Source organism: Toxotes jaculatrix, chromosome 1 (assembly GCF_017976425.1).
Source record: "Toxotes jaculatrix isolate fToxJac2 chromosome 1, fToxJac2.pri, whole genome shotgun sequence".
In the NCBI taxonomy this organism is placed as follows: Eukaryota; Metazoa; Chordata; class Actinopteri; family Toxotidae; genus Toxotes; species Toxotes jaculatrix.
This window is the reverse complement of record NC_054394.1, coordinates 17332412-17349095: the sequence shown is the minus strand read 5'-3', so window position 1 is coordinate 17349095 and position 16684 is coordinate 17332412. Positions and strand designations below refer to the sequence as shown.

Here is a 16684-nt window from a genome sequence, read left to right as displayed (position 1 = left end):
CTTGTTCAACTGTATGCTATTTTTCAACAAAGATCTGCTGTTAGTTTACGTTACAATACGTCAGTAAATACAAAAAGAAAAATTCTCAGAACAATATAAGAGGGACTTCTACAGGACTGAGAAGTTAATTAGTAACCAGATGTCAAACAAGTGGTGTTTCTTTGCTTCTGCAATCAGAGAATTAGTCACTCAGCCTCTAGTCAAATCCACTGTCAAGTAGAAATCCATCTGGAAATCCTTCCCCGTAAACATATTTATATGTTCATTTCCTGTTGTGATTGTACTCTCACTTTTTACGTGATAAGACCTTGACTCAGCATTAGATTTCATGTAGCAGGTCCCGCAAGAACAACCAGATTTACATGGAACAGACACGACTTAAAAACAACAAAATATTTCACTCACTTGCTTCACTCCCTAACAAAGCTGCTGTTTGTTAACTTAATATATGCAAATAAGCAGAGAGGCAACATGTAGGCAGCAGTGGCAGAATGTAACTACTGACTAAACATTTACTCGTGTACTCTTTTTAAGTAAAAATTAGAGGAACTTGTACTGCTGGAGTATTTCCACCTCATGGCATTTACACCTTTTAAGTGTTAACTAAAATAATTATTTGATAGCTATACTGAGTAGTTACTTCTCACATTAAGATTTTACATGCAAAATATGTGAAGAACTCATAAAATACAATGGTATGTTAAGGATTAAACTTCCCATTAGGTCTCACTAAAGCTGAAACGATTAGCCCATCAGTCAATTAATTGATCAGTACCACTTTGATAATTGAGTTTTTCATGCAAAAATAAACAGGAATTTCATGGTTCCAGCTTCTTAAATGTGAGGATTTGTTAAATTACACCAAACTGAGTAATTGTTTGGGAAAACCCTCTGGTCTCTGGGAAATTGTGATTGCTTCTCATTTTCTGGGCTTTTTACAGACAAAACAATTAATTAATTCATCAAGGAAACAATCGACAGACAACAATGACAAGAATTGTTAGTTGCAGTCCTGTATAGAAGAAATTAGCACAGCCTTAACCAACTATAACAATAAAATGCTGTTTACTCAATGTATGAGCACTAACAACCTAATAATGTCTGATAATAGATTAACAGTCACAGACGTGCTTTTACTTTAGATACATACTGGTACATTTTGCTAATAATACAGTGCTCATTTTACTTAAGTTAGGTATCTGTGTAGTTTCTCCAGTTCATGCTGTCCCAGTAATAATATTGTTTGTCGCTGCATGGAGGTCACAGTACAGGCATTTTGGAGCAGTTGCTTAAGAGGGATTTTTGTTGTTGAAACCAACAACAATAGCTGATGTCGGCTCAACATCCCTGAAGCTGTGGAACTTAGGTTGACCTGTGTTTTTAGTGATTGCTTGACAGAAAGGTGTCATTATAGCTGCTGACAGACTGTCTGTGATAAAGTGACACGGCCTCACAATGCTGCACTGTTTTTCAAAATGTGTGGCAAACTTAAAAAGCCCCTAACAGCTGGAATTTGCATGCATTGTTCTTAGAGTTGCTCAAAAATAACTACATCTTCTGGTGTAGTGTTGCTGCTTTTACTTTAGTAAGAGATCTGAAAACTCCCTCCAGCTCTGCCTGTTGACGTGTATAGAGATTAGTACAATTTTGGAGCAAAATATTTTTACTCTGACTGCCACGTAACAAAGGTATGTTAGATCTAAGCTGCTGGACAAACCTATTTTCTCAGAAATGTGAACTCTTTACCTGGATTAATGAAAAACCTCCTACTGTAACACAATGGTACAGAGACATGTTTAGAGTTTTAAGGCTCGGGGACATAACAAAAAGACACGACAACACTTTTACAGATTGATAACAGCTTCTGATAAATCTCTTGTTGAGTGATTGAAGTGACTTAATCCAAAATGGGAGAGGCACACTGAGCTTGGGGGTTTGCTGATATTTCTGTGTAATACATGTCACAAGTGGCTTTGACTGTACACAGTAATATTTGGGGGACAGTGTCCTCTTTCAGAGCTCTGTTGTGTAAGGGATCAATTATCTTATTCCCCCTCAGTTATATCTTTTATATCTCAGGCCTGTGATGATTGATATTATGATGATGTTGTGATTGTTATGATGCAATAAAAAACAACCATAAAAATTACAGCAGACTAATCTGACACTAATGTGATAATCTCTTATTTGATCTGAATCCTGGGATCAATTTGCTCGGGTAGAAGGATTTACTGTGATTTGTGACTGCAATATAAGTTAAGAAAAAAAAGGCCCATATATAATTGATTGCTGTCCTGAAAACAACTATGCTATTAAGAATCAGTTCCTCTGATACTTTACAGAAATGAAAAAACAGGTTAGTTCAAAACTATAAGTTGATCATAAAAGTCACCTCATGACTGTGACCAGTGCTAGAAAGTAATAAAGTGCTCAGGTACTATACCTAGGTACATTTTGACATATATGTACTTATATCCATTTTACGCTCAGGTAATAAACATTATACTTTTAAGTCTGCTACACATTAATGACATTTACAGTCACTTTTTAGATCAAGATTATACAGGCAAAACACATGAAAATTTTAAAAACTTGGCATATTTCATAACATACAACTACTAATTAAACAACTCTCAGAACTTTCAGCCCCACAAATACTTTCAAGTTTGAAATTTAAGTACGTTTTGCCAATTACATGCTTTTACATAAGTAAGATTTTGAATGCAGGACTTTAACTTGAACTGGAGTTTTTTTTTTTGACTGTGACATTTCTAAGTTGACTTTAGATCTGAATACTCGTTCCATCATTGACAGTGACTCCAAACACACGAAACCTCAAAGCAGGTTTGTCCTGCTGTACTGAGGCATTCATTGCCTGTGGCGTCCTCCGGATGTTTGGTGTTTCGGAAGCTAAGCAATGTTGTTAGTATTGCTGAAAACAAAAACACAATAAAACTTTGTGGGTGTTTGTGGTCTAAAAATAAGAATATGACTACTAAACACAGTTAAGACCATAGCACATAAAGGTGGTGTTACTTACAAACAGGTAATCGACCTTATCTATATGCAATTCAACAAACCAGCCATAAATCACAATCACTCATAGAAGTATTATAACAAGCTAGTCAGGTTCAAGATGGAAGTATCTGTGAGTTAAATGGGCTGTGGGTGTGGAATACTTCCCCCTTTTGGTCCCTCTGGGTCAGCAGAGGTCTGACAGCTAGAGTGGGTGATAAAAACCAGCCACCACTCCCACATACAAGACATCAGCTGCTTACTTCTTCATTATTTAACCTTCATACCTGTAGAAAAGTAATGGAACACAGAAACAGGCATGCCTTTCCGCTGATAGTGACCACTTCTCTATACACCACTTTACTGAAACAACATAAATCCTCATCATTTGTCTCAGCTCAGTTTACTGGCCCACAAATATTCACATATCAAACTTATTAAATTTCATGTGTTGATAATCTCTGAGCTTCTGTCACTTCTTAGTCTTAGAAAATCTTCACCAGAGAAACAAAAATATGAAACCACCATTTGTTACCATCACTGCAGCTAGGGGGCAGCATGGTACTGTAACATTTTTACACAAAAAAAGAAAAAAAGAAAAAGAAATCACAAGCTGTTTTTATTTTTTTTTCTGTCCACCTACACTGAACCACCAGTTACCAGAGTTGTTTCTAGATCCCTGCAAAACTTGTAAAACTTGTATGTTTTCTATTTACAACTGTGAAACGGAGAGCTCCGTGTGAAAGAGTAGCTGTTCACAGCTTTAAATCTATCTCTTCACATCAGAAAAGCCTCACAGTTCCCTCCAAGACAACCCTCTTCTCTCTCTCTCTCTCTCTCTCTCTCTCTCTCTCTCTCTCTCTGTCTCTCTCTCTCTCCCAGATGTCTACCTCTTTATTTCCCAGCAGTCACTCTGGTTGAAGTCACTCAAGCACATAAAGGAATCCCAAGAATGATCACCTTGTTAAGTATACACAACTTTTCCCTCCTAAGCCCTCTGGCCTGCAGCCCCTATTAGTTTACTGCTTGGCCTGACACAGAAGAGAGAGAGATAATACTGTGGCACTTGAAAGGTTGATTTGTCTGTTCCACACAGAATAGCAACAAATGAAGGTCATGCCCTGCCAACAATAGCCGGTCAGCCGGTGAGAATAAGAAGGCCTCATCTATTCACCTCCTTTTTATGGCTGTAGTCAGCTGTTGATTTGAATGACGCTGACCAACAAAGGAAGACTCTTTAATATAACAGTTCTCCACAGAGTTTCTCTACTAAATTAATTACAAATGTTCACAATTTTGTGCATTCCTGCTCTTCACCTGATTTTTTTTTTTTTTTTTTTTTTTACCCCAGAGACTGAAGGAGGTCAACGATCTAGGTTGAGAGGTGATCAGACCCAAACACAGGAAGTATATGCTTCATACGTTCCAGCAGGAAAAATAATGACCCGCTGAGCACGAAATTAAAGATAAAGAGCTGCTATTGACACAGCTGCAACAGAGATTTGATGTGAGGATGAATGAAGCCAGTGGGTTGTGATCATTAGACATTAGACTGATCAAATCATCTTGTTCAAAACCAGTGGTAGACTGGAACTAAGTACACATTTATTCAGCTGCTGTATAATTTTGAGGTAAAAATGGGAGTGCTGAGTACCTTTTTAGCTTGAACGGTACAAACACTGAAAATATTCATCTTATCAGGTAATTTTTGTCCTTTATTTCATCCATTTTTTTCCTTAAGATGTGAAAAAATCTGCCACTGAAGTGAGAAAACATCAGCCTGTTTCAACATTTTTATGAATTTTTATAGATAAAATGACATTTTTCTTGATTCTAAAGCAACGATTCCTTATTCTGTCACTCAGTCCTAAAAAGGTCTTGAAACAAGTCAATTTCTTACTGAAACACGTTGAAATAATTTAACTAGAGGGCTGATTTTTTTTCCTCCTTATTTTAAGAGGGAAACAAATTATGATCATCATATAATAAATTCAGCTCCACCTTGATCTTATAACAAAATCTAATAATTTGAAGTAAAACTTAAAATCCAGGACTTTTATGTGTAATGGTCACACATTGACACTGATACTTTAACTTAAGAAAAGGATGTGAGTACTTCTTCCAACACTGGTCATTCCTAACTTAAGTTCTTAATTATTAAAGTCTCCCTCCACTCAGAACTGTTTTGTTTATTGTTACTTCACTTGGATTGTTTGAGCTTCACTGTGCAGAGTTTGACACTACAAGGCTGTTTTAACATTCATTTGCAGAAGAGGGGAAAGTTTCTCTGTTCTTTATGCCTGGAGGGTATCTTTAAATATTAAATATCTGTTACCAGGAATTACTCACCAAGGAAAAAGTATCTGAGAGTAACTGGAAGTAACTTTATTTTAGATTCAGCAGGATTTCTGAACATACAAATGTGTACAGAGAGGTAGTGGCAGGAATTTGTCTCAATCCACTCTCTCCCCCTCCACAGGCGTCAGACTTGGGCGTATTCAGCACAGAGCCAACAGAGAGTGCAAATCATCACAGTGTAGTAAAACATCGATTGTCAGTTTATCTCATCTGAAGAAAATTCCCTCATTCAGTTAAAGGAAAATTTGAGGCGATCCACATGTTTTCTTACGGGACCTTACATAAGGCCTTATGTGCACAGTGGCACCATTCAAATACACACATATGAGGTTAAAAGACTTACACCATGTTCAGTATTAACACTGCCCCCATTCAGGACAGAAATCACCAGAGAAGTTACATCAAAGAGTTTCCAGTATAAAAACGTCTTCAGAGATGAAATGGTTTTGATATTTGACGCTTTTTTTTCAGTGCTGTAACTGTTAAGAGTCTGATTCAGAATCAGTAATCACAAAAAGTTGATGCAGGTGAAGCCACATGATCGCATGAAGCAGTCTTTTCCATTAGATATATAAGCAATACTGTGATGTCGCTAATATGAAGAGTAACCTGTGTGGTAAATTACAAAGAATTTCTGTTGAAAACAACTAAATGGATCTACAGTATTACTGGTCATCAGTTATAAAAAACTGTATAAAAATGGATGTGTACAAAGTCCCTCATGTATTGTTCCCTACAAACCCTCAGCGCCAGGATTTTGTGTATTCAACCATGAATAAATAAGAAAAAGCATCCTGACGCTCTTTACTTCATATTTTTGGATTTGATCTTCATTCCTTAAAAAAAGGTAAATATATTTCATTTGACTGATCAGTACAAAAATTTATATTCAGATACTGTATGTAAATTTAACATATTTGATAGGCATAAAAAAAAGTAAGTGTTAATAATTTCATATTGTTCATAAAGGCAGTACAGATAGTGTTGTTTTACAGTGCATTTAAGACAGCGTTTTCAAGTTTACTAATGCTAAAATAATGATCATGTAATCCATCTGTTAACAGAGGAAAATCCACTCAGAAGAGAGCTGACAGCCTTGGACTACATGTGGGAATGTAAAATTACCAGATTACACGTTATGTACATTTCATTTCTACTGGACAGCATAAAACATCAAAACTTTTATGATTTCATCCATTAATCTCAGAGCTGCCCAAATAATACTGAGTGATTTTAAGTGAACTCTGTTGAAGTATGGATAAGCGATATTTCAATTGATCTCACTAAGCTGGAAAGTCTCAGTTGTAATATCTACAGTTTTTCTCCAGCTGTTTGGTCCAACAATGATGCATATAAAGCACCTTTACTCTCGACCTCAGGGCTTTTTTACATACTAAAGGTGGACAAGATGTTGTCCTGACTCGAGGAGCGCTTGTACCCTGATGATGAGCTGAAGTATGTCTCCCCATCAGTGCTGATGTCGTCATCATCATCATCATCCAGATTGTTGAGCAGTGGAGCGGAGGTGCTCTTACGCCTGGATGAGACAGAACAACATCATAACTAGGACACTGAGAATGTCTGTGTGTTACTCTTGCGCCTTTCTTGCTTAAAAGCACTGACCCGTCTGTTATGGATGGATCTTATGGATAGTGCTGTAGGTGTTTACCTCATCTCACTCCGCAGAGCCTTGAGCTGGCTCTGGAGCTGCTCGTTGGCCTCCTGTTGCTCATCCAGGTCTCTCTGCAGCTTCTTCTTGCTGTGCTCCAGTCGGTCGATCTCCTCCTCAGCCTCATCCATCTGCCTCTTCAGGGCCTTCAGACGTAGATTCAGCTTCAAGACACAACAGAGTGTTGTTAAAATGGTTCAAGATCAACAATTACTTAAACCGTGTGGCTGAAAGACAGATATTGGACTCTGGTTATTTAATTTAAGGTCTGAATAAGTGTGTATAACATACTTGGTCCTTTTGATCTTGCATTGAGTGATGTTCCTCTTCAACTTGCAACATCATCTCTTTGACCTTCCTTTCCAGTCGGCGGTTTACCAGCTGAAGGCTGGCACGCTCCCTGAAACACATTAAGTGTGATGAATCATCACACTGACTGATATAAACCTTAAAACACAAGTAACTAAGAGCTGTGTACCTCCATTACTACAGATCTGCAGAACTTCAATCCATAATCTAGTTGTGATCTTTACAAAATCCATCAGTGTTTAAACTAACTTTCACCTGAAAACTTGAAGTCACTACCTGGCTCTCATCCCCGACCTAATGAACCTCGCTATTTTTCAGTCAAACCTCTCCCTAGAGTTTTTGACCTCCATCACCTCAGCTCTGCTCATCTCTACTCTCAAGCTGAAGTCTTCAGCTCACCTTTCCTCCCCCTCCAACTTCTCCTCCAGCTCCTGTAAGCGATCCTCCAGCTGGGCTACGAGACCCTCTTTGTTGGACTTCTGGGAGCCCTCTAGATGAGCCAGTCTGCTCTTCAGGTCTTTATTCTACAGAGATCACAGAGACAGAAGAAGTGGGGTGATTAATTGGACAAATGTGTGTTTAAACCAAAATCATATCTGTGTGCAAAAAAAACAAACAAACCATAATGATGTGAGGATGGATACAATCAAATGAAAATGGTAAAAGACATAAATGAATTAAATGAGTTGGTGCTTTGAACTGAGTTTGTAGAGTAACACTGTGTGTATTTTTTTTCCTGCAGACAGGAGAGTGTGTACCTGTCTCTCCAGAGCCATCTTGTCACACTCCAGGTCCTGTCTGCTAGCCCTCTCCTGCAGGAGTTCATTCCTCATCTGCTCCACCTGTCAAGCCGAGTCCAGACACTGTCATTGCTACACTCCCACACACTCTGATGACAATTATTATCAGACACTGTCTGGGTCTCACTCACAACAGCAACCACTGTGGCACTCAGTGACTCAAAATGCTAAACAATAGAAGAGTTAATGCTGAGCGGGACCTAGTTAATTGGTGAGCTGGATTTTCCAGTTTGGCTGCATTCCACCTTTTGTTGAGAGCCTCATGTCAAATCTCAGTCACAGGTGGTTGTAGTAGAAAAAAAAAACTAAAACAAAAGTCATAGAAACAAACTGGAGGCAAATGTTTGTTTTTAAACTTCCACTTATGTGTAAGATGTGCACGCTCATACAACATAAAGGAATAGTTTGATGGTTTGGATAATACAGTTATTTGCTTTCTTGGTCCGAGTTGAGAGCAATACCACTCTCATGTCTCTACAGAAAGTATGAATAATGAGTTACCACCAGCTGCCTGGCTCTGTCACAAGGTAACAAAACACTCCTACCTGCATGTTTAAAGCTTATTTGTAGAAAAACCAAAGTTTCAAACTAGGAAGTTATAGTTTTTTATAGTAAGATTTAGAGGCAGTGGCAGGGAGACTCTGTTACCAGGCTAGCTGCTCTCCCTTATATCCAGTCTTTCTGCTAAGCTAACCGTCTGCTAGCCTTAGATGAGATGAGATAATGACAGCGGTATAGATCTTGCCAAGAAAGCGAGAAAATGTATTTCCAAAATTGTCTAATTATTTCTTTAATACATATCTGGGGTCATCATATATCAACTCACTGCACATTAAGTCAACTCAGAGAGGCCTGACTGCATGAACATGACTGTTCAGTGACAGCCCAGTTCAAAGGGAGGGAGGATGAAAACTAATCGATACAGTGGTGATGGTTCTTTCTTTGTGAGAGGAGCTTAGAATTGGTGATATTTTATGCCAATTAGTGGGTGACAGTGGGCTGCTCTGATGAACGATGGCCCCTATAACTGGTGCACCCAGCACAGTGCTTGAGGGAGCTGAATCAGCAGACTGGAACATAGAGCGAAACTAATCTGCTTTGTGAGAGACGGCAGGAGAGGAGAGGGGAGATTACTCTCATTTAGACAGGAGAGGAGCACCTGGTGCCAGGAGAGACGCAGGTGTTCTTCCTGCTGCCTCTGCTGCAACCCCACCACCCCTCCACCCCATAGCCATTCACCACCCCCACCTCGCCTCCCCACAGACATTAAAGCACACACACCAGCACATACCCACATGCACGTGTGCGCATGTGCGCGCACACCAACACATACGCACCACTAGCACTCAACCTACTCCACTCTGACTGCAGAGAGCTCGAGCGTTGCCTTGACAACCGACCTCAGCCTCATGCTGAACCAACGCCACGTTGTCACAATGCCACTCTTCTCTCTCTGCCAGAAATTTTTTAAAAGGGAAACCATTTAAGGAGATTTAAAAACTCCACTCAACCGCACTAAGCCTCTCTTGATTTCACTAGAGTTTGGTCAGAACCTTTGTATCCGTGTCAGTTCCAGACCGAGTTGAACCTGTAACCAAGTCAAATCTTACGGGGCTGCTTTTGGATCTCATAGTTTTACATTCAGTGTAAATGGAGTTGCCACGAAACTCTGATCACAGGACTATATGTGCTACATGCACAAGCACAGCACATGCACAAACTCAGGAGGGTTGCAATAAAAGTGTTATTTAAAAAAAAAACTCTCGAACCATCATCCTTCCTCTGATTAGTAAGCACTCTCCCACGAACAAACAACAATCCTAAAAGCACATCTACTTTATCTAAATCTTACTTCACAGTGCCTCCGTCAGCAGCTTTATCACACAGGAAGGAAAACTGGAGCATTTTCTTGCAAGGATATAAAAACTGACTTCAAGCACAAGAACTGGATTTGTTCGCAAGATGAAGTTACTGAGCGTAATTTCCAAGTGAACTCCACAACCTGAAAACTTGAGACATTTGGCAGCTCGCATATTTTGGCTTGGGCAGCGCATTAAGAAGGGCCTTTTGTGACTGATGCATGAAAATTGGATAGACGACGCTTGGCCCACGCTGGCAGGCCGCCAATCTGAATGATTATGCAAGATCATCTTACAAAGCAATACCCCCGTTCACTTTATCCAGACCAGAAGTAAACTGGGAGTGTGGATATTATGTGTAAAAAGAACACAAGCCTGAGAATGTGCACACACATCAAAAGCACCGATATAACCCATCAGCCCCGCGAACGAATAATGTGAACTGGCTCTTCCGTGACTATTTATGAGACCTGAAAGTGTTCTGTAGAGGTCACATGCTCCTTTCATTTACAGATTAGTGGCTGTAGTTATGATGTTAGAGGTGGGAGACAAAGCAACAGGAGATCTGGATATCATTTACAGACTGAGATGGAACAGAGACATGACTGTGTGAACTAAAGAGAGCATGGACAGTAGGTCAGTAACACAGGTGAGCACTGATAATGAGAATGTGTTGAGTATGTGTGAGTGTGTCTGTGTGTTTTTTTTTTTTACCTGCTCTCTTCCTCGGTCTATCCTGTCCATCAGCTGGTCTCCACCCTGGCGCTCTTCATCCAGGTCCAGCTCCAACTGAACAATCCTGTCCTGCAAAATGAAGCAATTACATCCGTACGGTAAGTAAGTGCTGCCATCCAAATTTAAATCCAAATTTAGCTTAATCATTGACTATTAATGTCTACTGAGGTGTTCAAGTATCCTAAATGACTGTCACAAGGTCTTTTCCAATGATTTGACATTAATCAAGAGTATCTGCTTGTGAAAAAGCCGTTCTCAGAGGGTTTAGCTGACATCATTAGATACCTCCAAGAGTTTGATTTGTCGGGACTTGTCCTCTTTACTGTGGGCGTTTGTCTCAGCCTCCAGCTCCAGATCATGAACCTTTTTCTCCAGCGTTTTCTCCCGGAGTTCAGCTTCATCTCGTTCCTTCTGACTCTGGCGCAGTTCCTCCTCTCGGTGTGACAACTGAAACAAAATGTATCCATACACCTCAACACCTGAAAAATGACTGAAACATCATGGCTCATTGCCAACACATTTTAATGTCCTGCATAGACACCTAAAGCACATCTTTTATGACACTGTTTGATCAGTGAAACTTGTCTAGCGGGGGTTCAGTGTCTCATTAAATAACCCTTAGCACGTTATAATAAAGTGTGGATTAAACCCTGCCCGCCAACTGAAAGTCCATCTCACTGTTCAATGCGTTACCTTGCTTTTTATCAAGCATTACCACTGTAGCAATGACCAACAATTTAGTTGCTGCTAAGGGAAATTATTATACAGTTCTCCTGAGTGACAAATGAATCCAGCACGAGTGTTTACCTCAGCAGCAGAGCCCCCCACCGCTGGAAAACTGCCCCCACTGCTTAATGCTAAGACAATGAAAATTCATCATCTGCCCTTATTTCTCACCCAGAACAAATATTTGGCCATTAGTGCAGAATTATTGCATTTTTCATCTTGTAAATACTTAAGTAAGATCTAATTTAAGCCATGGAGATAAAACTGAGCATATGACGACTTAGTAATAAGTGGGATAATCACACATCCTCCCTCAGGCCCTGGATAGCTATAAGCAAGTTTGGAAATGAATGAATTGATGTGTTAATGATCTAGGGGAATGAAAATGATTTACTGCTGTTTTTATGCTGCCTTCTTGGCCAGACCTCTCTTGAAAAAGAGATTTAAACCTACACAAGACTTTTACCTGGTTAAATAAAGGAAAAGAAGAAGGATGTATTCAGCCAGCACTTGTTATTTTAGTTATGGTCTGCCAAGTTCACATGGGTGGAGACCTACAGGGCATTTAAGAGCAACTGGAAAACTGGATTCATTGGGCCCAGTACTGAGCAATCGGTTTCTCAGGAGAGGCAGAGAAGGGAGGATGTGAATCCAGCCAGCACAGCTTTCACAACAATGATATCACAATGACATCCTCCTCTTCCTGTGCAGCAGCTGGACAAAGATACATTAGCATGGATACAGACAGAAAAAAAGGAAGAACCTGGATGCTGACCTCGTCCTGACATATACAAATCACTTACTACCACATGACATGTACAGCTGTAAAATCTGTAGAATTGAGTGGGAGCCCATTATGCATGACAAAATATGAAACTAATGACTATAGGTTCCAGAAGTTAGTTCCTGAGAGAGGAAAAAGTCTATATATATTTTTTTTTTGTGAGGAAGCCTCTTGAGCTCAAAATCATGACACAGCCTGCCAAAACGTCTATTAAAAAAGGTACCAAGTTTAGAATTCATTATAAACAGACACAGTTTTGTTTACACAGTTAGAGATAGGGTACATTTTGTGCATCCTTAAGGCCTAACACATTTCCTAACTCATAAAACACTTGAAAACAGCATTTTAAAATGTTTTGAAATTGACATTGTTAACATCGACTTGTTTAGAGTCATCTAATTCTCTTTTTATTGGTACACTGCTGACTTTTAGGGCACATTGCCTCTGACAAACTGTTACCTTCCTGTGCAGTCAGCAGAAATGTGTATCACATCACCCCTGCACTCATGGTTTCCTTGTGCGCATGCTAGTAGAACATACAACACAAACAACACAGAGACTCACTTATCTAAAGAGTTCAGAATCTCCACAGGGTAGCATTAAGTATTAAATATTCTTTCTTTTTGCTTTTATTTCTTTTATGTACTGTTATCTGTATTACTCTTTGTTGTTATGCCTCATTTCTGCCTATGTTACATTATATCTCACACAGCCCTAATGCATTTCAGCTTTCACAGTTTCTGTGTGGTCACTGTAAAACTGTAAATGCAATCTCAACTGCCCAACCTAGTTAAACAACTGTTTGATAAATAAATAAGAATAACCTAAGCCACTCCCTTTCTAACAAAAACGATCCACATTCATCTATTTCTACTTTCAACAAAAAAATTCTTCACATTCCAAAGTGCTGACAAGGATAATCTGATTGAATGCAAATGATGCATTGTTAAGTTTCACCATTACGGCCGCACATTAAGGGATCACAAAGGCACTCACCACATTTCCCTTTTAATTCCACCACTGAGCGTAAACATTCATTTTAACAAAGAACAGAGATTTTCTACGACTTGACTCAGCTCACCGACTTCATTTTAATACTATGTTTTGGGTTTGAGGCGACAGTGGGAAGCAGAAATATCTAAGTGATGACATCATTCTCTGAAAGGAGAGGATGATGTTGGTGGGAGGGGTCAAACTGGATGAGTAGGAACAATGGCTCATCATCTGCTGTTCTGCATGGGAGGGCTCGGTTGGCCTGACTAATGATGGCCTTGATTTGACCACTCTCACCATGAAAGCAGTGTCAGCATTCAAATTTGTATTTCCACTATGAGCGCCCATTACGTTAGATTGACGTTAGACTGACGTAGCCCACTGTACCTGTTCCTGCAGGGTTTTGGCAGTCTGCAGGTATTTGTCCAGCTCCTGTCCTCGCTCCTTCAGAAGCCTCTGCAGGTCTGCCAGCTCCCGACGGTTCTTCTCTTTATAAATATCAATCTGCTCCTGCAGCTCCCGAGTGGATGACTGGGACGCCTCCACAATATCATTCATCTAACGGAAACATGAGAGAGAGAGCAGACCCACGAAAGAGAGGGATGTGAGAAATGTAGAGAACTATAATGAGGTTGAAGTGGCTCAAGAGTACGTTTGGGATTTCAGATCATTCTGTCAAAAGTCAATGCCATATGGAATCAGCATACTGAACTGGAATCCTTTTGCATCCCTTAATCTCTATTAACACAAGTTAAATCATTTCATGGTCATAGTTGGTGTTTTAAACCAATATGCCCGACTAAATATACCTTATCTCCTCGCTCTTCTAAGGAGTACAAGAAGAATGTTTTGTCTTTCTGACCAGTTTTTTCATAATCAGCTGCAACTTCAGTTTCCTTGAAACTACTGCACGTGAAACTGAGTGAACACTTGTCCTCTGTCTTGTTTAAATAATACACCTCAACACAAAAAAGAAACCCAGGAAGTTTAACAAGATTCATTAGAATCAAAATCAGCTGAACATATTTCACCAGTCTGAGATGAACTCTACTTATGAGGTTACTGCTGGGATGGGATGTCACTGTGCTGCAGAGTCAAGGATGCTCACCTCTCTCTGAAGTTTCTCCACTGTACGGTCCAGCAGCCTCCTCTCATCCTCTATGTTGTTCTTCATGTTCTTGAACTGCTCCTTCTGAGTCCTCTCTTCTTGTAACCGCTCCTCCAACTCCTTGTGTTCACTGCTCAGTTTTGTCAAGTTCCTCTACAGAAGAACACAGTGTTAATGATGTCAAACCATGCACCTTGTGATAAAAACCCACATTCCTCTTGTGCAGTGTAGTGCAGCGTTGCTCATCTCACCTGCACATCCTCCAGTCTTAATGTCAACGCCCGGTTGGCACGTGACATCTCCTCTTCTTGCTCTTTAATTTCTGCCAAAGACTCTTCCAACTGCTTTTTCTCTCTCTGTTAAGCAGACATTGTGGCATATAAGACTTTCATACAGTATAATATACTACAGCGCCAGTGTAGAACTCAACCAGAAATGTAATAAAACTAGCATCAGTTGCAGTTCTGTAACAGACTTCCTCTTCATCAACCTTGACCCCTCACCTCCAGCCGGCCAACTCTGTCCCCCAGCCTGCTCTCCTGTAGCTTGGCCTCATCGATGATGCGGTTGAGTTTGGCCACCTCGTTTTCCAGCTCCTGTGCACGCCTGCGCAGCCGCTCCGCTTCTTGGGTCAGTCGTCCCGCTTGGCCCTCCACTGCACCCTTGGCTGCCTCCACTTCTGCCTTCTCACGGACCACTGCTGCACTGCTCTGTAGATCAGAACAAGACATGAGGCTTCAGTACAAAGGGAGCAGGAGTCTGTGACACTCAACACAAAGTGGAACAATAATGCCTGATGGAACATTTGAGACTCTCTCAAACGCCTCATGCAACAAAAAGCTATTTGTAGTGCTCAGTTTTTCCCTGAACTTTTCTTACTGTGGAGACACAGAATAACAATGTCCTCCTGTAATTCTCTCGCACTTCATAATAAACCACAAATGTAGGCAACTAAATCTGAGATGTCATTAGCCTCTGCTGACTGAGGGCCACACAAAGTGAGCAGGCAAGCAAGGCAGACCTGATAGTCTCCTATGTCACTAGATTTGAAGCTTTCCCATCTGATTTACTGTTGTGAGAAAGCTTCTTGGATGTGTTTTATGACCACTACCTATCCTGAAATGTTTAGAGATTCCCTCATAAACCCAGTTATACAGTGTTAGTCTGCATTTGTGGCAGGGACAGAGTTAATGGAGAGTCCTCTGAGCTCTGCCCGTACCCAAATTTATGAATGAAGAGTCTGCTTTGTCTCTGACATTTCAGGGTGGAGTGCTGTGCAGGAGACAAAAAAAAAACAAAAAACGGGAGACTGAGACAGAAATACAAGTCTGTGTGAGAGAAGGAGACAGAGACAAAAGAACAACAACCATGTGAGTCAATCCTCACAACAGATAACAGGTTTCAGTTGCAAGGACACCCGTTCGGTGGTTGCGTTGGTAGGCAACCATCTTGTAAAGGATTGTTTGGAAACAAGACTTTTTGGCACAGAGGTGGAATGTTAGGAAACTGGTTTGGCAATTTCGTGTTTATGTCAGGACAGTGAAGAATGCAGACCCTTGAAACACAGACCCAGACAAAATGTACAGTTACAGTTTCATAATATAACAGAGTCGAAACAAGTGAGAAATTAAATCAAGTACACGCTCCAGGTTTATTTAAAAAACGTGTCTAAAGTTTGACAAAGTCTCCCTGCACAGGTAAGTTACTTTCGGTTACTCATCACACACATTATTGACATCCAAGCACGTCACTGCATATGTGTGTGTGTGCGCACATAAGAGCATGAAAGCACACACACACACCCTTCTGCCTTGAGGAACCAACTGACTGAGTTGTAACCCAGCTGGTGACACACGGATGAAAGGTGGTGCAAAAAAATGCATCACACAAACAGTGGCTTGTTATTTTAAAGCAGTACCTTTCTGAAGTGCTGCAAAAACCCCTACATACCTATACCTTCCTGCTAAATTACAATAAGCAGGAAGCCTTTGACATTAAAATGTCAGACAAACCCAGACGTGTTCATTTTAAAAAAGAGTTAAAAAAAGGGTTATAGCATTTAAACTGCAGCAAGCAAATTCACTGTTTTGTGAGTTATCACACTGTAGGTAGTCTTGAGGGTCTTAAGATGGTAATTTATGTAAACATAATGTTGTTTCCCATGGAATCCAAGGTCTTATAAATTACCATTTGTGACTAAGGTGACTAAGGCACTCTTTGGTCAGCTCGTCTTGTCGTCATCATAAATGAATAGAGGCACCTCCTGTGCTAGAAAGGTGACGGGTACCTCCCTGTTTCAGTGCTGGCAGGCCAGTCAGACCTGTTTCC

General features: G+C 40.2%; 1 protein-coding gene across 3 annotated transcripts in view; it reads right to left on the bottom strand.

Annotated features, from left to right (window-relative positions):
- Positions 1-4980: 4980 nt before the first annotated feature.
- The window catches only part of cgnl1 (cingulin-like 1), a 29952-nt gene continuing 18248 nt past the window's right edge, over positions 4981-16684 (bottom strand). For 2 of the 3 annotated variants that reach the window (XM_041035364.1, XM_041035375.1), the window contains exons 9-19: positions 14860-15066; positions 14608-14712; positions 14357-14509; positions 13636-13806; positions 11031-11192; positions 10725-10814; positions 8110-8193; positions 7751-7875; positions 7334-7442; positions 7043-7206; positions 4982-6910 (exon numbers count right to left, since the gene is read on the bottom strand). In XM_041035364.1, the coding sequence (XP_040891298.1) occupies positions 6760-6910; positions 7043-7206; positions 7334-7442; positions 7751-7875; positions 8110-8193; positions 10725-10814; positions 11031-11192; positions 13636-13806; positions 14357-14509; positions 14608-14712; positions 14860-15066 (1521 nt within the window). In that variant the 3' untranslated portion in view covers positions 4982-6759. Of the gene's footprint in view, positions 6911-7042; positions 7207-7333; positions 7443-7750; positions 7876-8109; positions 8194-10724; positions 10815-11030; positions 11193-13635; positions 13807-14356; positions 14510-14607; positions 14713-14859; positions 15067-16684 lie in introns of all 3 variants that reach the window. The other variant, XM_041035383.1, reaches the window with a different exon arrangement.